This window comes from Equus asinus, chromosome 30, assembly GCF_041296235.1.
Source record: "Equus asinus isolate D_3611 breed Donkey chromosome 30, EquAss-T2T_v2, whole genome shotgun sequence".
NCBI lineage: Eukaryota > Metazoa > Chordata > Mammalia > Perissodactyla > Equidae > Equus > Equus asinus.
In genome coordinates, this window is record NC_091819.1 from 19,065,816 (window position 1) to 19,090,176 (window position 24,361).

General features: G+C 46.3%; 1 protein-coding gene across 1 annotated transcript in view; it reads right to left on the reverse strand.

The window, feature by feature from the left end:
• Window positions 1-4,991: 4,991 nt before the first annotated feature.
• The window catches only part of MTARC1 (mitochondrial amidoxime reducing component 1), a 33,298-nt gene continuing 13,928 nt past the window's right edge, over window positions 4,992-24,361 (reverse strand). Inside the window, exons 3-7 of the mRNA XM_044762835.2 lie at window positions 22,068-22,230; window positions 20,760-20,900; window positions 14,287-14,348; window positions 14,126-14,197; window positions 4,992-6,869 (exon numbers count right to left, since the gene is read on the reverse strand). Coding sequence (XP_044618770.1) covers window positions 6,743-6,869; window positions 14,126-14,197; window positions 14,287-14,348; window positions 20,760-20,900; window positions 22,068-22,230 — 565 coding nt within the window. The 3' untranslated portion in view covers window positions 4,992-6,742. The remainder of the gene's footprint in view (window positions 6,870-14,125; window positions 14,198-14,286; window positions 14,349-20,759; window positions 20,901-22,067; window positions 22,231-24,361) is intronic.

Consider the following 24,361-nt stretch of genomic DNA (forward strand, 5'->3'; position numbering starts at 1 on the left):
GTATACCATTCAGTAGTATTAAGTATATTCACATTGTTGTGTAACCATCACCACCATCAGTCTCCAGAATTCTTTTCATCTTGCAAAACTGAAACTCTGTCCCCATCAAACAATAGCTTACATTCTCCTCTCCCTCAGCCCCTGGCAATCACCATTCTACTTTCTGTTTCTACAAATTCGCCTACACCAGGTACTTCATATGAATGGAATCATACTTTGTCCTTTTGTGACTGGCTTATTGCACTTAGCATAATGTCCTCAAGGTTCATCCATGTTGTAGCATGTGACAGAAGTTCCTTCCGTTTTGAGGCTGAACAATAATCCATCGTATGCATATATCACATTTTGTCTATTCATTCGTCTGTCAATTGACGCTTGGGTTGCCTCCACCTTTTGGCTATTGTGAACAGGGCTACTATGAACATGGGTGTATGTGCCTCACTTTTTAAATAGATCAAAAAATTTAAACCACACAGCACTGTCCCCACACCCACAAAATTTAGAAAACAATTCAACCCCCAGTCCCAGAGAAGTTCCAGGCAAAAGTCACATTTCTAAAGCTCCATATGTGGTGCTGCTAAAGGCCATAGCAGATTCAGAAGGGAAGATTCTTCTTAGAAGATTCTTGTAAGGGAAGAAGGGCAAATGGTTTTATCTGAAGTGCTCATCAATCATTGCCAGGTGACCATAATCCACACAGAGGTTAATTATGGCACAATGTTTACCATATCTGGGGGAGATGAACTCACCCCTGTAAACAGTCTGCTCTCTCAGAGAATAGCATTTGAGACATTACTGCCTTAAACACAGTTTTATGGTTCAAAATAAAAACACGATTGAAAAGGATTTCTTAAACAAGGATTTATTCTCCTGCCTGAGAAGCTTAAAATGTGGACAACACCCAATAAAGTCCAACACTTCTGAGTGCGGCATAATGAAGAGGAAGACAAAGTGTTCAACCCATCCTAGAGCTCATCCCCAGAACATCATCTGCCAAGATATGGTTTGCCAACTGGAATGATGCAAAATGTCAGACACACATCTGTGGGAAGGGGAATCCTCCCACAGGAAGCATGACGTTGGGGCAGAGGGGATTAACATAATTAAAACTTTAAGATGCCGTCGTCTAACTCAGGAAAATGTGGTTGAGCAATACATTGCTAAAACTTGAAATCCTTATTTTGTTTCTTTTCAAAAGGACTGTGAGCATAATGAGAATACGCCTTTAAGAACTAAGATTCACCCCACCAGGCATTAGTGGCGTCCAGAAACTATGTGAACAATCTTACTCGACATCCCCAAGACGTTTATATCTGTCCAACGCAAAACCAGAGGAGAAACATGTTAATTTTCTCAGCCTTTTGATAGCACATATACAAGATCTCTTAGCCTCACAAAAAGCTCCAAATATATTCTCTAGGACTTCAACTGCCTTAAAATATAGACTTGCATTTATCTTGGCCACATTAACGAGATCTGTTTGACCAATACATTTATATTTATGATGACTAAGGGCAGATTATGGTTGTTAAAATTTGTCCTTGGGACATGAAAACACTCCTCTGTCATTAATACATTTTGTAATATAAACTATGATGTCAGGTCAACGTAAAGGGTAAAACCGTTCCTAAAGTATGCACACATCATTTTTTAAAGCAATTGAGCCTAATGGAATAACAAAGGTCATCATAACAAACCATTACAGCCTTGGTCTTGGCAACTCTGGCCACAGAAGAATCTCCAAGAAACGATCATCATTCCTCCAATGTTATGGCATCCAGACGACAGGAATGGCTCGCAAATGAGTCATACGGGCTCAGATCCTCGGTAGCTATGTGAGCACTGGACAATCAATTATTCATGTGTTTACAAAAAGCTTTCCTGGTTGATGTTAACCAGAGCTGCTTGCAAAGAAGAGCTCTCCAGCTGTCCTCGGCCATCCTGGGCCTCCGACTAACAAGCTGCTCTAATTGCTGGGCAAGTCATCTGGAAGGTGCCTTTCTCCCAGACCAAGTAAACTCAATTTTTTATTAAGTGTAAAAATATTAATCAGAAATAATTATGACAATAGTACTTTACTTACAGTACTCCTAGCGAATCCCAAAGAGAGAGAGAGAGAGAAGCTAGACTCAACTTAGATCCCCCAAGGCTCCACAAGGACTGGGAATCTGCACCACTGAAGACACCAGTCAGGGGTTGGTAGAGGGTATAGAGAAGAGAATGAAGAGAAGGAATCAGGAGCTGTAAGCTTCCTGAGAGAGGAAGGAGGAAGAGCAGTCTAGAGTGCTCTGTGAAAGGAGCACAACTGAAGACCACCAAGGGTGAATAGATTAGATTGGTCAAGAGCCAAACGTGAGTGAACTTGACCCACCCATCAAAATCAGCCTTGGAAGAAGTTGGATGGGAAGTCACTTCTCAGCCCCTTTTGTTACTTAATACAACTTACAGCCTGTCCAGGAAGACTATTAATGTGATGAAAGCAACTCCTCTCTCCACACTAGGCTGAAGAGCATGGGACCAGTTGGCCCCACTGGTCCCCTATCAGCTGTGTTTTGAGGGAGAGCAGGATCATAGTCACAGCAGTGGCCTGGGCCTCTTCCTCTGAAGATGGTGCAGTCAGAGCAGACAAAGGGATACCTCAGGTACATTTTTACTATCCTAATTCCAGGAACATTGGTGGTAATGAGCCAGATTCTTCTCCTTGCTTGAAACTGGGTAACTTCAGATGCTATCATAACTCACTTGTCCATTTCTAAGAAAGTGGTAGAAGCCAACAATGTCTGTTCTTGTGAAAATATGAGATCATAGTATAAAGTGAATAAATATGTATGGTCAGGGGCAGTAGGACCCCCGGAGTAATTCTGCATAATGTGGTGGGAGACAACTCCCACTGAGAGGAGTTGCAATGGAAAGATAAAGTTGACAGACAGAAAGACGGCACCCCTCCCTGGAGCATGAAGCATCCTGGAGCACGAAGCATCCTGGAGCACTATTATTATGTGGCACTGTCCTAAGGCCAGGACTAGAGATTCTGTGTTCCCCCACTCACCCTCATCCACCCTATCCATCCATGAACGCAGGTTTGGAGATGAGTCCAAAGAAAGGGAATGCTTCTCCCTAAGACCCATAATAGGAGAGCTGGTCTAAGATACCCTCTCCACACCTCCTTCAACTTCTTAAGCCCCAGTCCCACTCTTCTGCCCCAGTCAGAGGGATGAGGGAGAAGACAAGAGGAAGCATCCCAAGAGAGGCCTTCTCCATGTGGCAAGGGAGCCTTTTAGTTTCTTCAGTCTTCCTATGAATGCACCTCTCCTGCTAATCACTCTTCCTTGCCCCTTGCTGGCGCTCCCTCTAGAGACCAGAGCAGCATTACTCAAAAGGTGATTAGAAACAGAATTTTGGGGAGGGTGCTGTTAGACACAAACAGAATTCTTCCCCACAGGTCTGCAGAGATTTCAAGGGGCTGCTGGGTCTTTGAAGAGGAGTGAGGCAGGCAGGACTTCCCAAAGTTATTGGTCTGTGGAATTCTTTTTTAGGAGCAGCCCTCCAAGAAAACTTCCAGAATTCTGTGGACCAATAAAACTTACGGCAGTGCAGTGTTATTACAGTGCAGCACCAACACCCTGGTTAGACCTAATGTTGAAATCTGGTCTGAGCGCTGCTCTGGCACCTTTGAGTGACTCATATATCTGCTTTCCACCATCATGGATTGCTTTAATTTGTCACCCTCTCAGAGTTCTGGGGGCACCTGCCTGGCACTTCATCACAGTGGGTGACAGCCTCACAGATGGGTTCCCAAGGTCACACTTGGCTAGTCAAGCTTGCCTGGCCTCCACACACACTCTTACCAAATTGGCAGCCATTCCACAGGCGCATCTCCTCACTCTGCCCGCATAGCACTAAGGGAAGAAGGAGGAAAGGAGTATATTTCACTGCCAGACACCTGCCTTATTTCCATCAGGCCCACCCTGATTTCTTTCTGCTCCATGTGTATAAGTTGCTGCTTTTATCTCCTGGTTGTAAAGTTCTAGCTTTTTCTGTGGAATAGCCGAGAAAGTAAGCCTTTCAACAGCCAGCCCAGACTCTTTCCCACACTCTCCTTTTCAAAATCTCCAGCTCTGGGCTTGTAACTCTCTGCTGTGATTGCAACATAAAATTGTCACCCAGAACGAAACACCCATCAAGGTGGATTTTTTTGGCCTGAACTTGAATGTCCATCACCTTTCTGAGAGTCTGTGATGATCTATATTCCCGATCCTATATTTCAAGTGCAATTGAGTGCGAATGTTCAGTATCCAAAATAAACGAGACATCAGCCCTGCCTTTGGCATTAACCAACTCATTAAATTCAAAATAAACACAAGTAAATGGCTTTTAAATCTCCCTGACAGAAAGCTTGGCAACTACGCTGAGACTCTAGAGGTCACTGGAACTTCTCTCTTCAAACGGAAATCTTCCTCACATTCTGAGGAGCAGAAGGAGACTCCCGACAAATGAGGAGGGTGTTAGGCTACCCCTTCCACATGAGGATTGCCCTGCAATGCAGAGAATGACAAGGCCTGCATGAAGTGTAGCCCTTGACAGAGATTGGGTCACTGGGGAGGTGGATGTTACTATTTACAAGGGTTGGAAGTTCAGATCTAAGGCATTCAGCTCGCCACTGATTACAAGTATCTAGGAATAGCCAACAAACCAACCCTGAGTTTCTCATCAGTGCCTAATTATTGGCCGCTCTCAATCCAATATTCACATGGTTTCCTAAGTCCCATGTGCATTCTGCCATGGGTTCCTAAGGTCCCATTAGTAATGCTATGTGCTGAACTCTTATTTTTCTCTCCATCTGTCTGTAACTTCAGCATAAAGTGGATGCATCGGGGAAGACGATGGGCCAGGTTATCTGATTAATTGTTCTGACTCTCCACTTCACCCCAAGTATGCAGAAAACAAATTGCAATAATCCACCAACCAGAAAACATATACACATGCACCTGTTCATTTGTAACTTTATTTCAGAGCTAGGCGAGATTCCAGTTGATTACTAACCTCTTCTATAAAATCAAAGTGGAAAAATGCCCACCTTTTGGTAAAAAGCATGTTTACTTGACAATCAAATCCTTCAAAGATGGGTGTTCACCTAGGAATGCTCATTTGTAGGCGGGTCCATTTGTAAGAGACTCAGCTCTGGTCCAGCGGCAGAATTATTGGCTTTGCCCATCCACATCAGTCAGCTTCAAAGCCTGACTCTGTGCCAAGAGGTTAGTAATATCTGAAAGTATTCAAAGCGGCTTCCATTTATTTACGGTTTTGAAACATTTCATCATGATTTAGTCAGCTTCCTAACACAATCAAAATTGACAAAGCGGCAATAAAAGATATACTTCATGAGATCTTAGAGGATTATAATTCGATCAGTAGAAAAATGAGATGTTGGTTCTTAAATGAAGTGACATATGCTTTCCTTTCTCCTTTGAAAGGTTTTCAGTGGTTTATTTTAAATCACACAATCATGTTTCTTCTTATCCATGGACTCTAGAACTTTCCGCCCTGAATTGGAGGACAAGCACTCAGCCATGAGTTGATGGGACCAGCAGGATCCAGGAGGACTCCATGAGAGCATAGCTATGCTTTAAGGAAATCAAACACCTACAGCAGAGAAGCAGAAGGCTCCTGGAGGGTACCCCACCTGCTTTTTCAAAAAAAATTTCTAGTATAGAAAACTAAACCCCATCCACAGGTTTCAATCTTTTCAACAGCGTGGACTGAGCTGTCATTCAGCACCAGTCAGTGCTTCCTCTCCTTTCAAGATCATTTCGTTTTGCTCTGATATCAAGAAGGGCACCATCATTTCCCTGGGCACCATCAAACAGCATCTCAGACAACATGACTAGGGGTCTTCCCCTTTCTGGTGCTACTGTCCACTCTCACATGTTGGGGAAAGTTTTGGATCATAAATGAAATATATTTGATATTTTGTTTCGCGGCAAGGACGTTTTTGTCTGTCTTGCTTTTCACATGTTCCATATCACAATCTGGCAGCAGTGTTGCTCTCATGAGTTGATTTTCTCCCCTGACATTTCTGCTGCCCTACAGCTCTGAGGTACTGCATGCTATGAAGGATCAATCAAATCCTCATGGATGCTGTCTGAGAGGCAATATTACCAGATCCAAGATGTTGATGGAAAATTAACATCTGAAGTGTTTCCTGAAAGTTAGGCTCTTTATGCCCTTTCAAAAGCTAGTCTAGGGCTTGAGGTGAAACGGGAAGTGACGTTCCAGCCTTATTTGGGGAACTACTTAATTTCCATTGCATGCCCCATGCACGAGGTAATAGAGCATTCCAGAACATTCTTCTCACTTGCCCACTCTTCCTCTTTCTCTTCTCCCCACTTTCCTTAGGAAGCAGTAATGAGATGATGGAGGTTAGCCCTCTGGGTAGGAGAATGGAGAAGGAGAAAGAATTATTCCACAATCATAGTTAAACAAGGGATTTTCAGAATCGCATCTTTCCATTTAAGTGACTTACAGAAGTCCTATTAAGTTACCAAGACTATATTGCTTTGTTTTGGGCACTGGGACACTGGAAACATTGAGATGCAAGGAAGTCCAAAAGACAACAAACTTGGAAATCACAGATCTAAAGAAAACACTGAGGTGTCAGTTCCAAAACTCTGTGCTTCAAGGGTTGGCATTTTTGAGGACATTTTTTTTAAGGCATCTGATAGTCCAGGACATAGGATTCCTCTTACTGGTCCAGCAGGTACACAGGGTCTCCCACTTGGATTGTCCCTGGGTTTTCCAGAACGAAATACTGTCCAAAGAGAGGTGATTTTCCATACAACTTTTGCTCAGAAGGGTCACACAGGCGGTAACTGCAGAAGGAGAAAGATGGTGATGAGTCAGTGCCAAACAGAAGCAAGACCTCAAACAACATGTGGTTTCTTCTCAGCGGAGGTGAGCATCCACCCCACACAGGGCCACCATGTTGCCCAGCTCCAGAGAGCGCCATTCCCATCACAGCATAACAGAACAGCGCCTCCTGGAGTTGTGCAGTGAACAGCCCACCCAGTGAAACTACACAGACACAGCCAATGGCCACATCACCACATCTTTCCTCCATGTAATGTCTCCTTTTTCAGCATTCAGAGATGAAGTACTCAAGATATGGAGACATACCTGATTACCTTCTTTTTCTCTAAGCTTCTCTCCTCCTGCCTGCTCCATGTCTGTCACTGGAACCATCATCCTACCAGTCACTCAGGCTTGGAGCCCGGGAGTCATCCTTTACACCTTGTCCCTCACTTGCCACAGCTTAACTGGCTCTTCCTGCACCGCATCATATGAATTTGCTCACTTTTCTCCTAGGATCACAAGCTTGCTTCAAGCAGGCTCCGACTATGGTACTAACTTCTTAACCAACCTCTCTTCCCCATCCTTCCCTCCCCCTCTTTCAATTCATTGTTGACACTACACTATATTACTTGCCTCTTTTTGCTCTGGTCTTATCATTCCTGGGCTCAGAAACTTTCAATGGCTCCCCAGAGCCTAAAGAATAACATTCCAACTCGTCAGGCTGGCGTGCAAGGCTCGCTACCTGGCCCCAGCCAGCTTTTTCAAACCTGTCACCCTCTGCTCCTTTTATAGGCACCTACACAGCACTGCACTGGATTCATCATCCTTTCATCTTTGCATTTTACTGGCTCTGAGATTCCTGTGGGATGCCCTCCTCCCGTTCCCCACGCATTAGAATTCTACCTTTTCCTCAAGGCCCAACTCAAATGCCACACCTCCAAGGAAGGTAGCCCAGGATCCCCCAGCCAGGCGTAATTTCCCCCTCCTCAACTTTCTCTGCTTGCCCCTCAAACACTCACATGCCTTGTCCTTCAGTGTCAGGGCACACATCTATCTGTCTTACAAGACAGGGAGTCCCTGGAGAGCAGGAACTGTGTCTAACCCCCTCGCACTGCTCACATCCAACGCTGGGTCCCATATGTCACCAGCGGCCCACAATCGTTCGTTAAATGGATGAATGTGTTGGTGAGTAAAACCCTCTATTCAAAGCAGTGTGAACATCTTTGTCAGGAAGAAAAATGCAAGAAGCCCCAGGAAGCACGCACACCAGCAGATGTGCGGGAATAACACGGCAAGATTCTCCCTTCTCTGGCCCACTCTCCACTAGGAGAAAGTTTTCCTTCAGTTTCTCATTTAAGCTAATTCCAATTTTACATCATTTTTATAGGAATTATTCATTTCATTCTACCACGCTTAAAAAAAAAAGAAAGAAACTATTGCAACAACTTGGTCCTAATTTTGATCTTCAAATTAGAATGGCTAATGAGAAAACAGAGAAGGTCTTGTCTAGAGCCTCCTTCTGGGGAGCTCGGCTCCTCCTCAGCCTGCAGGCTGCACGTCCGTAGGCTCCATGTCTGTTTTGTTCATTGCTGTATTCCCGCAGCTTTGCACAGTGCCTGGTACACTGGAGCCGCTCAAAAAATGTTCGTTGAGCAAACAAATAAATAAATCAACCAATGAGTGAAAACCTTGAGCTACTGACCCAGGCTGCCCCAACTTGCCAAGAGTACCCCCCGCTCAGCAGTCAGGTGTCTGCAATGACCTTGGACCCTGGGAACCCAGGCACCTCTCCTAGCCTGCCTCTCCCCTGTCAGCAGGCAATACCAGGGACATCTGGGGGTCTGCAGCTGTGGGAGGGTGGGCTCTTCAGGGTCAGGGGCAGATCAGCTACTGTTATGGCTTGAAATATGGCCTGTTGCTGCCAAGCTCTGTAGCCTGGGGTCCCCCGCTCTGATTATCCCCAGAGAGAATTGAGAGTCAGAGTTCTGTGCATCATACATTAACAGTTTGTAGAAAACATGGCACATATTATGTTTTCATCCTTACAACAAGCCTACGTGGGACTTTGTGTTATCCCGACTTTACAGGTGGGTCTCGGAGGAGTAACCCATGTGCCTAAGATCACAGATCAAAGTGGTCAGGCTGGGGCCAGGACCCAGGTCTAGCTGCCTGCAGAGTCAGGACTCTTCCCACCCAGGATGCGAGCCTGGTCATTTATATACCTCCGGAATGCAAGCACAGGCCTCAGAATTGAGGGGGTTAATATCTATCCTTCTACACAAAGGTTTAGCCTCTCCCAGGTTTCACCTGCCCCTGCCATCAACCACTCACACACTCAGTCCCCCACCAGGTAACTTCGGACCCAAAGGAGCCGCCACCCCTCTCGGCCCAGCCTCTTAAACTGCGCCGGCTGGGGCGAGGGGGTGGTACGCACGAGTACAGCTTTGGGCGCCTGGTTTGCAGGTGGCAGTCCATTTCACTGTCTAGGGATTGAAGCGGGACGCGCTCTGGGAGTGGAGAAGTGGCTCTCGGCTGGCCGCAGCGGCGTGGCTGCCGGCTGGCCCTCCAGCATCCCAACTCCTCTCCCATCTCCAGCTCCTGCGGACACCGCCTCTGCAGGGCCCGCGGGAAGACCCGAGAAATGAGAACACCAGCGACCCCTTGTGGGGCTGAGGAGGTATCGCAAGCGGCTATGAATTCCCGTGCACACCAAGCGGTGCTCAACAGACAACACACAGTACTGTCTCACACGTGGATCTTCTATGACTTTTTTCAAATATAGATATATTTCTGTTTGGATTAATAAATTATAAACTCATTTAAAAGCTCATTTCTTAGTGCATTTTCTCTTTCTATGAATATAAAATATGCAATACTCTAATGAGCAGGAGGCCCAAACAATTTTGTTTAACCTAAACAGAGGTCTCCATTTCTAAAGGGTGTAGTGTGGATGGAAACACTGTAAAGTGCTGTGCACCAGTGAGGGCTGCTCATTACTTACTCTGCCTGGTTGACGCATTTACTGGTCAATGCCCAGGCCATGACTACGGGTGGGGTGTCTGGTCACTGCTGGGTCCCCATCAAGGGGCACAGGCCACTTCTGAGGCCTGACAACCTACTCCTCCTATGGCCAGGTTAAGAACTAAATAGCACTGTGAACGTCCATGGAGGGAGGAGCACCGGAGGCTGAGCGAGTTTGAGAGGGGTTTCATTTACTCAGCCTCCGAGAACAGAGAGAAGTGTCTTCAGGCTTCTCCTTCTCCCAGAAGGCGTCAAGTTTATAAACTGAGGCTATCAATGACCGTAGCCCAGAGGGTCATTGTGTACAGTTTTTTCCCATCTATTAAAAATATCGTACTTATTGCCTTACTCTAATCAACCAGAAGAGCGAACCAGGAGAGGTGGGATTAGCCCAGTTTTCACAAATAAAGAAACTGAGTCATCAAGATGCTAAATGACTAGCCAATGTCACACAAGTAGCGTGAGACAGAGCCAGATCAGGGTAGGAGTGTCTGTCTCCTCCCACAGCATCACCACCACTATATCCTTCTGTCTTTAGCTCAGCACAGCACAGCCTAACCCAAGCAGCCAGTGGCAGACGTCCTTATTGTCAAAGTATTCATGCATCCGACAAAACTTTTGCGTCTTCAGAGCTGACGTGCTTTGTTCTTTCTATTAGGAGCAAGACGTTAAGGAAGCAACAATGACAGGCTCGCAGCAGTTAAGCCGTGGAAGTCAGTGTAGAAGTCACTCTCCCTTAAGAAAGCAAAGAGTAATTCCATCTTCATATTCTGCTGCTGGCAGACAGGCCTCGTGCCTCCGGCCTGCAGATGTCCTGCAGTGCCAGACGTATTTCTGTTTCTCTCCTTGCTTTGCCAACTTACACCCTGCCTGTTAGTGACAGACATCAGTAGTTAAGGCCGGCAGAGAGGTCTCCCTGCTGAGAACTCGCATTCTCAGAAGCAACAAGGCCCTTGGGCACCGGGGGTGGGGGGGACACAGGCAGATGGAAGGCCATGCAGCTCCCAGCAACCTGCCCGAGAGCGGAGAGGGCGTCCTTGACACCAGTTTTCTTCGCTTCCCATGATTTATGTCATGCAGCCAGGCCGTTCTCTTCCCGATTTATGGCCACCTGTCCTGCAGAGAACATAAATTACTACATCTATGGCAATTTAAATCTCAGGAAGAGATAGGGGAAGACACCTAGGCTGGCTGCTCCGTCTCCTGGGGTATTAGAAGCAATTACGGTGGGATTGTCGGGCTGCAGAAAGCCTGCAGAAGATCAGGAGAGCTGTGCTGGCTCCCTGTGACCCCCGCCTGCCTGCCCTCACTCTGTGTTTGGGGTCAATCACGCTCCTTCTATAAACACAGGCTCCCAATGGAGGGAGGGTGCCCAAAATTCAGAAGATTCAGAGAATCAGCCTAAACCCATGGAGAAATTTCAGGATGCTATTCCTGCAAGCACAGAACTTTCGCAATCCAGAGGGAAAGGTGCCAGGCACCAAGCAATGTGCTGGAAGAAGAGAGAGAACATGCTCTCTTTTTCATAAGAAAGGACGACCATCATTTCCCCAGATCACTTGGCTGGTTTGCACATAGGATCATTGAGATCTGCCCCGTCCCCAGCTTATTTTATAGGGAACACCCACAGCCTGAGTGAGAGGGGTCCTGATGATCACAAGTCATGTGAGACAGAGCAGGCTTCCTGACTCCCATCAAGGGTTCTGTCCTGACCCACCCTGCCTTTCTTCTCTTTGGAGCTCCTCTGCAGCCACAGGAAAGCAGGGAGATGGAATGCTGGTTTGTTCTGATGGAGAGGAGCAAGCACGTTTTGAGGAACAGCTATGTCTGGCATTGCTGCTTCTCAAAACTCTGCTCCCCTCACCAGTGTTCCACCACGCACAGGAACTCTTCCCTCCACATTTTATTGTGATAATTCTCAAACACACAAACAAGTTACAAGAATTTTACAGCGAGCACCCATTTACCAATCCCATTACCCATTTACCAATCAATCACCTGCACTCTAGACATAACTTTTCAGCGTATTTCCTTTATCATGAATTTGTCCATCCGTCAACCCATCGTCACTTTTTTGCATTTCCAAGTAAGTTGCAGACATGAGTAGACTTCACCCCTAAACGGTTCAGCTGGCATATCGTTTCCTAGTGTTAAGACGTTCTTTACTTTTTAGGGGAAGTAAGATTTACATGGAGTGAAATATACACATGTTAAGTGTTCCTTCGTATTGACTTTTTGCAGAAAAATTAATTAATGCTGTTTTGAGTGTTGAGAAAAATACAACATTCCTCAAAATGATGGGATTTGCCTCAGGCTGGTCTGTAACCCCCTCTTTGATTGTCCCTGCAAATCCACACCCAAGGGGGGCACTCAGATGAAAAGCAGCCATTGCTCTTCACTTCAGGAATTCCTCTCCCTAGCTCCCCTTGACCCACCGTGCTGGACTTCACTCCTGACTCCCTCTCTCTGCCTTGTGGCCTGGCTTGTTGCATGCCAGCTGTCTACCTTGCTGTAGCCTGGCCCTCATGCAGGACGCTGGTCTCCATGGACTCAGGTGCTGGCCAGAGACGTCAGGCCTAGAGTCTCACCCCTGGGGGTAACGCGTAGGCTGGGATGACAGTAGTCACCCCAGGCTTCAGCTGGCCCAGGGACGGGGCCAGATAGTAGATTCTCAAACAGCAGGATGGGGAGGGAGGGACTAGTGCTGATCAAAGGGACCTAAATCATTGGCCCAAAAAAGGCCGTGAGCAACAGGACTCACATTGCAGGGGGCGAGTCTGGTCTCACAAACCCCAGCATGACTTCCCTGGAATGTGCTCTTTCATGATGGTTTTGACGTCACATGGCCACACCTCAACTGCGTTCCTTCCCCAAGTCTTCCAGGGCTTTGCCCAAAGCAGTTGTCACAACCTCCCTTCCTCCCCACACCCCCTCTACAAGTGACACCTGGGGGCACAAGTCAGGGTCAAGGCTGAGGGTCTCAGGAGCTGCAGCAAGGAGACCTGACACCCCCACACACACCTGTGACCCTGCCTTCAACGTGGAAGGGACCAGTGAAGACCAGCATCATTAGTTCACTTTCAGAGCTTCAGCAAGACCTCAGTCCCAGATTTGGCAGATAACAGCACTGAAGTGCATGGATCCTGAATTATTGTTTGAGCAAAAGTAATGCAGGCTGATCATAGAACATTTAGAGACTATATATAAGAATATATTTGGGGGTCGCCCTGTGGCCCAGTGGTTAAGTTCGCACACTCCGCTTTGGCAGCGCAGGGTTTGACTGGTTCGGATCCTGGACACAGACCTGGCACCGCTCATCAGGACATGCTGAGGCGGCGTCCCACATGCCATAACCAGAACAACCTACAACTAACATATACAACTATGTATTTGGGGAGAAAAAACAGAAAAGAAAAAGATTGGCAACAGTTGTTAGCTCAGGTGCCAATCTTTAAAAAAGAAAAAAAAGAATACATATATTTTTCCCCACAATTCCGTTACCAAAAGGCATTGGTAACCCCATTAACATTTTGGTTCATAACCTTCCAGCCTTTTATCTACTTATATACATTTATATATTTTTAAACAAAATTTAAAAAAATAAAATAGTAAATACTATCTATACTGTTTTGTCATCAGCTTTTTAAAATTAATGTTATCTTAACTATTTTTCTATGCAATTTAAACTTATTCTCTGTAATTGTCTTTAACTTAACATTTTTTTGTTTTGAAAATTTTAATGTAAAAACAAAAGTAGAAAGAATAGTGCAGTGAATCCCCACTCATCATCACGCACATTCTGTTTATCAAGATTTTGACAGGTTTTTCCATGAGTCCTTGTTTATTTTTTTTTTTTTTGCTAAAATAGTATACAGCATGTCCCAGTCATCATGTCAGCTCGTCACCTCACTCCTACATACTTCAACACACCTCTCTAAAACATACAGATATTTCTTATATCACCATGATACCATTATCACACCTAACAAATTTTTGGTATCATGTAATTCTCCATCTGTAATAAAATCTGCCAAAATATCTAAACAATGTTTTTTTTAAAAGTTGATTTGTTTGAATCACGAATTCTAAATGAAAAATAAAGTTATTTGTGCGAGCAGGCATTCTAGGGACCAAAACACCCAGGAATGTTTTCCAAATTACCCAGTTATTAGGACCCCCTTCTGCTTCAAGACCATGTGTGAGTGGTCTTTTTTTCACCACTTCCTCTTGGAGACACTAAGCCGCCCAGTCCTACCTCTTCAGGGTCTCCAGCGGCTCCTTCCTGTCCATGATCCCGGTGTCTGGGTCCACTGTGGTTAAAATGCACCTGGACACACACACAGAGCATCATTCAAGGGACAAAGCCGAGTGACCTTGGCCCTCCCCCCTCTCCCGCACAAGGTGGAGGAGACTTACCTGGAACAAGCCATCACCCTTTTCAGTTCCACGTCACCGATAAGAAGCTCATGCCATGAATCCTAAGGAATAAAGCACAAAATTTGCATAAGCACTTCTGAGCCCGAGCCCTGACACCCCTAGGTAGGGACTTCACAGGAAGTGACACCTAATGAAGCCATTTACATCAAAGATGGCGGACTTTTACATCCATCCTGGATGACCTTCCCAGTCCCTCTGTGCCTTTGAAATGTCAGTTCATTCCCCTGCAATGAAATGCTCCCTCTGCTCTACTTGTAAAACTGGGACAGAAACTCACCTCCTACAGGCAGTCTCCCTGACTGATCCTGCTTGACTCAAGGAGGTGGGGTGGGGAATGGAGGGGACAGAGAGTGAAAGAGAGGAGGGGGTGTGGAGAGGCAGCATTATTCTAGGTTGTATCAGATCCCCTTGTGCATGCCTAAAGTGGATTAAGATCCTTAAGTCCTTGAGTAGATCTTGCATTATCTCCCTTGGCCAGAGATGCACAAATCAAGAGCAGACCCCAAAGCCTTGTTTTTTCTTCGCATCTCCAGCCCAGGAAGCTCCTTGGGCATTAGCCTATGGCCTGGGTCACTGGTGCCTACCTTTCAGGACAAACCAAATCAATGCACTGCGCCCTTGGCACCCAGCAAGGGAGATACAAAACACATATATGAAATGTTCATGATCAATATTCTTTTAAAAAGGTCCAGAAACTTTGAGAAAAAGCCTAATCAGGCCACACACTATGGGTTGGTGTAATTGTGCAGGTGAGAATTATTCTGGCCTTTAGAGAAGAAATCCTCAGGCTCCTCTGGTCCCGGGAAGTTTAGGGAACAGATGGGATCCGAACTGAGTCTCACAGGATGGAGATTTTGAGAGGCACAAAAGAAAGGTGAGGAGACTCCAGGCAGAGGGGGCCACCATTAGAAAGAAGGACGCTGAGGGGACAAAGGACATCTGATTGCCGTTCTGACCTCACCTTCAGAAGGAAGTGCTGGCTGGCTGAGGTCTGGAGACAAAAATCCGTGAGTTAAAACAAACCTGCCCAGGCCTTTGTTGATCACGAGCCAGAGACAGACTCACAATTTAATTCTGATAGCGTGTAGCGTTCTTGATATGTGTATCGCAGATTTTTTTTTTTTAATTATAAAATAGGTCTTAACTGCATGTAAAGCTGGGCACACGGGATTAGAGCAGCCCCGGCCTGTTCTATGTGCACTTATCCACTAGGGGGCACTGTGGTCCTAAAACCATAAAAGATCCAAAAAGAGATAAGAGGGTTCCAGTTAGGAAATTAAATGCGCAATAAAAACTGCTGGAGGGGGCCAGCCCCATGGCCAAGTGGTTAAGTTCATGTGCTCCGCTTCGGCAGCCTGGGGTTCACCAACTCTGATCCTGGGCACGGACCTACACACCACTCATCAAACCATGCTGTGGTGGTGTCCCACATAGAAGCTAGAGAGACTTACACCTGGGATTTGCAACTATGTACTGGGGCTTTGGGGAGAAAATAAAAGAGGAAGATTGGCTACAGATGTTAGCTCAGAGCCAATCTTCCTTACCAAAAAAAAAAAAAAAAACCCACTAGGGATTGAGTCACAAGTAAATAAGGTAAAAATTGTACCATAATGAAAGTATCTATTTGGCAAAGGGGAGGAAAAGGAGAAACTATTATATGCTGAGCTCACACTGTGGGCCAGAACTGTATTTAAACCTGAAGAGCCCTTGAAAGTCTTCCTACCAGAACACATTACGTGGAGGTGATAAGAAATTTAAACGGGACAATCCAGGTGTGGGAGAGGCACAGACACAGCATGGTGTGGCTTTAGAGAAGGGAGGCAGCTCTTCTGGGTCTGGTGATCAGAGCAGACTTCACAGGGGAGGTGGGTGCTCACCCAGGCTTTTAAAGAAGAGCAAGGGTTTCTAAGTGGGGGCAAGGGGCAAGATTCGAGGCAACCAGGAGACAGGAGAATATATATTAGGTTCTCGGTCCAGTTTGCCTCTCAGAGCTTTTATTGGAAATAAAGGCTGGGAAAGCAAATTGTGGAGAGATTATGGAGGGACTTGAATGATGGAGTGGGCAGTTCAGAGCTTTTGAGAAACGAGGAGTCACTGAAGCCTTTCAAGCAACGCCGCAATGCTGACTACTTGTCACAAATTTTTAGAGTAGAAGAGATCACACTGGTGCTCTGGGAGGCTTGGCTGTGGCCACATCCAGGACCACTCAGTGGTCCTGACTGAGATTATGAAGGTGTGATCTAGCTGCTGGCCCAGAACAGAAAGGGAGCAGATGTGGTTGCAGCTGAAAGGAATATGAGCGAGGAAGGAGCCACGGGTGACTTAGAAGCTCCGAGCCAGGGGGTAAGAAAGAATATGGTGCCTTGACAGAAACTGCGAAGCGAAGAGAAGGAGTTTGAGGAGGTGATGGGGCTGTGGGGTGGGGAGCACGTAAGGACAAGTTTGCTATGTCAACATGTGAAAATGCCCCACAGCTAGTTGGAAATGTGGGCCCAGCACTCCAGAGGGAGTCCACGGTTGGACATTTGGAAAGGACCTACATAAGGGTGACAGATGGTGAAGCTGCAGGAGAGGACGTGATCACCAAGGGGAGGTAGAAAGGACGGCCAAGGCCAGAGAGTTTGGAAGCCCCTGCCTGAGTGAGGAAGAGACAAACAGCAAAGGAGCAAGAGAGGGCAGTCAATGGCAGTACATCCAGCGAGACAAAAGTTCCCAGAAGTGGTACCCATAGGTCCAAAGGGCAGGGTGACAATGAGCAGGAGAAGGTCAGACTGTGGTCAGGGAGGGGAGAAGGGTGGCATCAGTTTCCCTGCTGGGCATAGGGCAGAAGTGAAGGCTGAAGAAGTGAGGACCAGGAGCACAAATGATGGGCGTGAAGGGAAGCAGAGAAGGGCCACAATCACTGAGAGGTGGGTTCTGAGATGATGAGTGGGTCTGCTTTCCAGAAGCTTCCATGCAGGTGCTCAGCTTCCCTCCCGGTTGACTGTGACAGCCAGCTCTCCCCCAGCTGCACCTGGCCCCTTCTCCAGACTCTCCCACAGATTCGTACGATGCAAACCGCTTTCTGTCACTCTCTTGCCTAAAAATCCTTCCCAGACCCCAAAATCCTGACACCAAGGACCTTTTCTCTCAGCCCCTGTCCCCTCTTGAACCCCAAGGCTGCAAGACGGCAGTTCTCTCGTTTCTCCAGAGCCCTGCACATGTTCCCTCTCCCTCAATGCTTCCTCCTCCTTCTTCAATTGGCCAATCTTGACTCATTCATTCATTTCACAAAGAGTTAGTGGGCACTTCCTACGTGCCAGGCTCTCTTCTAGGAGCTGGGGGTACAGCAGTGGTCAAGTCCTGTTCTCAAGGAGCGTGTATAGGGGAAACAGACAACAAACAATACCCAAGTAAACACAGTGTGTCAGGCGGGGACATGTGCTGGAGGGTACTGGGGTGTGCAGGCAAAGCCGGGAACGGGGCAGTCAGGGAAGGCCTCACTGAAGAGGAGGGGAAGGCCTCAGCAGGGAAATGAAAGAGGTAAGGGAGCAAGCCATGCAGATATGTGAGGGAAGGTATGCCAGGCATAGACACCAGCATGTGCAAAGGTCCTGGGGTGAGGAGCCAGCATGGCTGGAGCAGAGTGAGAGAGAAGGGGAGAGAGATAGGAAATGGAGCCCTGGATCTAGCAGGGCATGGGATCACACAAGGCCTTGATAGTCATCATAAGGATCCCATTTTTTACTTGAAGAGAGAGAGAGAACCACGAGAGGGTTTTGAGAAGAATGACATGATGCGAATTACATTTACAGGATTACTTTGATCAATGCGTTGAGAATAGACCACGTATGATGGCAGGGGTCGGTCAAAGGTAGAAGCTGGGAGGCAATCACAAAAAACCATGTGAGAGAGGGTGGTGACAGCCCAGGGAGGGAGTGGAGGAGGATGGGAAGAGGACAGAGCCACCAAGATCTGTCCACTGTTTGAACGTGGGAAGTGAGAGAAAGAGAAGAACAAAGGGTGGTTTCCAGTTTGAGGCCTGAGTAACTGGAAGTCAGAGCTGCCACCTACCCAGATGAGCAAGCCCAGGCAGAGCTGTCTTTGGAGTGGAAATTCAGCCCTCAGTCCTGGACATGCTGAAGCTGAGATGAGACATCCAGGGAGAAATACGGAGACGGTGGTGGGAGAGTTCTGGTGTAAGGATATTGGTGAGGGAGTCCTCAGCATAGGGAAGGTTTTGAAAAACACAGATCAGAACCATGAGTAGAGACAGGCCAGCTCAGCCAGAGTGTGGTATTAACATCCAAGTTAAAATATGAAATGTTCCCAGTTAGGGAATGCTCCGAGTCAGAAAGCGGGAGAACGCCTTCAAGGACAAGATCCAGTTCAAAGAAACTTCCTACCTCGGAGGTCCTATCACCTCGTGGTACTATCTCAGAACTTTGGGGTAGGCAATGTCCTCAACATGACCCATGACACAAAGATCACATGGTGCAGGGAGCTTGAAGGGGGCTGTGGTCAGGGAGAAAGCTATTGTCTGTGCCAAGCTCCTCTACTCATTAAAGGAACAAAACGATTGCCACCTCTCCACGGCACTCTCTATGTCTTAAAGCTTCTCCACCAATTATCAACCTTGATTCTCACGTTTCAACTGGGCAGAGGCCAGCTGAAATTATCCACATTTTATAACTGCAAGAGGCAGAGGCCTCCAGGGGTTCAAGGACTTGTCCGCGGTCATATGGCCACTTACTGGAGCAGGCGTATTGGAATCCAGGTGTCTGGATCTCACACATGCCCCCTGGGACCCTCAGAGCTCCTTGGGCCTGTGGCGCGGTCTGGGTCTGAGACCCGGCTCCCCTGCTCCTTACTGTGGTGTGGCCTTGGAGGAACCGGGTCACCTCCCCAAGGCCCTCCCTTCTGGCTTATAAAACAAGAATGCTAGCTTCCACCTTCCAGGCCTGCTGCCCGGAATAAAAGAGACAACATATGCAAAGCACAATGGGAGCATGAATTAGAAATCCTCCCTCTCATTTCTTGTGGCCTGAGAAGGAAAACCCACCGGAGAAATGGCTTTCCTGGCCACAGCTGGTGCAAGATGAATATCAACAAGACGGTCAGAGGCAACCAACACTGATTTTCCCTCAAGTCTAAGTCAGGCTGACCTGTGGTGGGCATGAGCAAGAACTGAACATGGAGGGACAGCCCACCCCAGGGTCTTGAGGGACAATGCACGCCGTTCACCCGCCTCACGCAAGGAGCTGACTTGCCATCTTTAGAAGACAATGATAAGCTTGGAGTGTTCCGACTGAGTATAGAGCACCTCATATAAAACATTTGGGCGTACTTTTATTACCATCCATTGACTGACATTGCATTGGTACTTTTCATAAGTTACCTTATCCAAATTGATCTTTTAACAAACCTCTAAGGCAACCCTGGGGAGCAATGGTCACCCCACCTTCCAGGGAGGGAAGTGAGAGTTAGAGGGACTGCACAAAGTCACGCAGAGGTCAGGGAGGAAGATGAAGGCAGACCTCAGACCCTCTGGTTTGAATGTGGGAATGAATTTTCTAGGAATTTTCTAGATTGCTTCTCTTTCGGCACACCTTGCTGCCTCCTCACAGCAAAACTGAAAGACAGAATTTGTTCCCCTGAGTATAAGGGGTTAGAACTCGTCACTTAGACTCCATTCTTCCCAGTGCACAAAGAGTGGGCCTTTCCTGTGTCCTTTACCTTTCCCTTCCCATCTACAAACACAGGCACAACCAGAACTCCTGAATTCCCATCTGACGGCCAGAGCCTCTGTGGAGTCCCCACAGCTGGGTGGCTGCTCCTCACTGAGCCTACGGCCACCAACCTCTGTCTTCACGGTAGACAAGGAGAGAATCAAATGAGACCTCCAAAGGCAATTATGAGGGTAAATCTGCTGCCAGAATCATGTGGTACATTGGAAACCCTTCATGCTAAGGCACAGTGCAGACATCTGAGGCCAGACTGAAGGTGGCACTGGAAGAGTTTTAGGGCAGTGCCATCTCAGCTTGGGGCCAAAGCCCCTCCACCCCCCACCCTCCAGCAGCCATGCTACAAATACCTGTACTCCCCAAGGGAAAGTCATCTTCAACAAGACGTGAGCTCATTCTGTCTTTGTTCCATGGCCCGCACGGATCGTGTATTCCACGCTAAGCAAATTTGGCTCAAAAAAGAATCCGCCTCCTTGGGAATTCTCCTTAGAAGCCTCAGACCTAAACTGCTCCTTGACACCAGCATCTCTACCTCATCTCTATTTGTATCCACCATGCAGAAGTCTGCACTGATCAGGTGCTCAAGAAATCCAAAAATTGAACTGTCGGGTAGTATAGGGCCAATGAATAATGCATCCTTTGGAATAACCTAGTCCAACGTTGAAGACCCTCATACCTTAAAAAAAAAGTGAAACCCAAGGAAAAAGGGCAAGGACAGCATAGTGTTACCTCTGCATAGACACCACACCCTGAAATCACGATATTGGGCCTGAAGTTTGTGGCTTTAACTTTCTTCTCCAGCCTGGAGTTCAGATCTGCCAATGATGCCTCAGAAAAGATCAAAAATGGGCTGGCATCTGGGTAAGCAATCTGGTAAGGAAATAGAAATTGTTATAATGTGGCACACAAGGGAAGTTCTCAGAGGTCACATGTGTCTAGTTCCTGGAACCCTCTCCTCTCCCTACCCCCTGCCACACACACACACACCCACACACACACACCCACACACACTCTTTCTTTCTCTCTCTCTCTCTCTAAGTTCAGTTATGCACCACATAATGACATTTGGGTCAATGAAGGACCGCATATATGTCAGTGGTCCCCTAAGATTAGTACCATACAAGCTAGGTCTGGAGTAGGCTATACCATTTAGGTTTGTGTAAGTACACTCTGTGGTATTCACTTAAGGATGAAATTGCCTAACGATGCATTTCTCAGAAACTCTCCCCATTGTTGACACATGACTGTATTTCTTTAGTTCTTTTTATAGAAAAGTCACAGTGATTCAGAGGACTCAGATAGCCTTGCCAATAACAAGAATTACATGATGGAGTGAAGAGAACATGGCCTTGGGATCCTAGAACGCCCCTGGGCAAGTGCCCTTGGGGAAGTCACTTTATCTTGCTAAGCCTCCAATTTCTCAAAGGTCTAGTAAGGTGGTTGGGTTGGATGACCTCTTATGAGTGATAAAAAATATTCACTGATTCCATGGATATTTATTTTTTACACAACCTGCAAATCAACGTGGAGTATTTATGTTGCCCATAATTTTTTTGAAAGGCCATAGTAATTGTGCTACATGACATTGTGCTACCAACCCTACTTTTACAAGGAACCCTTATGGCCTTGTTCCCTGAAGAGCCAGTCTGGTCATTTTAGGTCTGTGGATCTCTGTAGCCACACTCATTTGTGCAATTGCAATCACACTGTAAAAAGGCTGGACTCCACATGCAATTACAGAATGGCGTGGAAAAGACACCAGCGTAGAACAGTGTTGAAACCCTGCTGCCACTGGAAGGCTTACATAAACAGGAAGGCAGATGCTCATGGGCAAAAATGCAAGAATCCCCCAAAACAGGAAACACGGATCACGCTCCCAAAGGAAGGGCTTTATTTCTGCCTATTGCATGTCCAGGCGTGGGGGGCCGCCTGGCAACATGACAAAGCTGAGCTTAGCAGACATGCTCCTCTGCCTGACGGACTGTAGACAGCCAGCCTTCCACAGGGCACACCAAAGCCAAGGGATGCTCCTCTGACCTGGTCTGTGGGCCGGAACACATCCTTTATTTGGTGAGAATTTCTCGGTCGCATGTGAGGCTCGAAGTGCACCAGGCGGTAGGGCCGCGTCTTCAGGAAGCTGGTTATCCACTGGGCCGCCTCCTCGCCACAGTCCCTGCCCTCGATCTCCAGGCTGTGCACTCTGCAAGGGGTGGCAGGAGCAAAGAATGGACATGGCTTTGAAAATCTGGGGACCCTACCACGTCTGACACCTATCAGAAGAGCTGCGCCAAGCCGTGATCTCGCTGCAGTTCCTTAATTATCAGAAGACATAATTTTAGCCAGGCCCTGTCTCTGAACCATGGGGTGTGCCTCAATTAAGGCACAGTTTCAGGTCTCGGTTTCCCCAGTTTTAAAGTACAGTGATACATACCCATGCCTCTCTACCTGAAGGAATGCAGGGAGGATAAAGTAAGAAAATATTTGAAAAGATACTGAGTTCTCCAGAAGAACACTAATGTATCAGTGTACGCTTATAATTACTGCAAAATCTGGTTCACCCAGCTGGACAGCAACCGTAAATCTTTATTAATAGGCACAGTTTTACTTTATCAATATGGTGATAATAAAACTGGATACAGCAATGTAAGTGAAAATATTCCACAAAATCTAAAACGTTACTGATAACAATAATCTAATCTGATTTGATTGCTAGTAATAACTCTGTAGGATTTGAAGTCCCCCCTCCATGACACACAGTGTGCAGGACTGTTTGGAAGTTATTTGTATTTCACAGCTGTAGAGAGGAAAGACACGCTTAGTATAGGCCAGTCTTGAGGGCAGGAGCATTACCACTGTGGGAATTCAAGACAACTGTAGGTGGCGCCTGGGTACCACATGAGAGAATGGTGACTGCACAGAGAGAGTGATGCTCCTCCGTTTAGTGATAGGAAGTCTTTAACTTCTGGCAACACGTGAGAAAAACCTCTTTTAAAAAAGAAAGAACAGACCTGACGTCCAAAGACCTCTATAGGCAATAGTTTCTAGTTAGAATTAGGTAGCATTTTATCTGTAGCCCATTTATCATTTCAGTGACCTCCTACATCTGCAAATTGCACAGGTATCCATATAAGGTTTCCTTTTTAAATAAATGGGTTTAGGGTTTCTTAAAAATCTGAATAAAGTTAAAGAAAAGCATTAAGTAAATAAGAGTAGAGGTGGTTTGTGATTCGGCATAAACCACGGTTGTGTTATGCAAATGTCTGAAGTTTGGGCAAGGGAAGGAGTCAGCAGACCTACTGGGTGTGCATTCTGTTTCCACAAATGACGAGCTCAGTGACCTTGGGGATATTTCTGATCTTGGGCCTTGGTTTCTTCCTCTATAAAATGGGGATAAAATCACAGCCTTCTCGTGAGGATTAGGGATAATCTATACGAAGTCCACAAAACGATTCTTAGCTTTGGGATGCACTCAGTGATGGTAGTAATTACACCAGGGGTTTTTTTCCAGTTATTTCAAGTCATCTTTGTATACTTACTCCATAAAGCAAATATTGAATTAAATAAAAGCATCTATTCTCTAGTAAAAATGTATGTGTTTATTATATTATAAAATATATTGAAAATATATACTTTTTAAAAAGCATGCACTTGTAGATATCTCTATATAATTTTTCCTAGCTTTATTGACATATAACATTGTATAAGTTCAAAATGTACAACGCATTATTGCTTCGAGACACTTATATATTGAGAAATGATTACCTCAGTAGTGTTAGTTAACACTTTCATCACTTCACATAATTACCACCTCTTTTTTGTGGTGAGAACGCTTAAGATCTACTTTCTTAGCAACTAGCAAGTATATAATACAGTATTGTTAACTAGAATCACCATGTTGTACATTAGATCCCCAGAACTTAGTCGTCCTTTACTGGAGTTTGTGCCCTTTGACCAACATCTCCCCATTTCCCCCCCTCAGCCCCTGGGAACAACCATTCTTCTCTGTTTCTATGAGTTCAGCTTTTTCAGAGTCCACATATGTGTGAGATCACACAGTATTTGTCTTTCTCTGTCTGACTTATTTCACTTAGTATAATGCGCTTAAGGTCCATCCATGTGGTCACAAAAGGCAAGATTTCCTTCTTTCTCATGGCTGAATATGTTCCATTGAATATATATACTGCATCTTCTTTATCCATCCATGAGATGGACACTCAGATTGTTTCCCTATCTTGGCTACTGTGAATAATGCTGCAATGAACATGGGAGTGCAGGTATCTCCTAGAGATTCTGATGTTGTTTCTTTTGAAAATATATACCCAGAAGTGGGA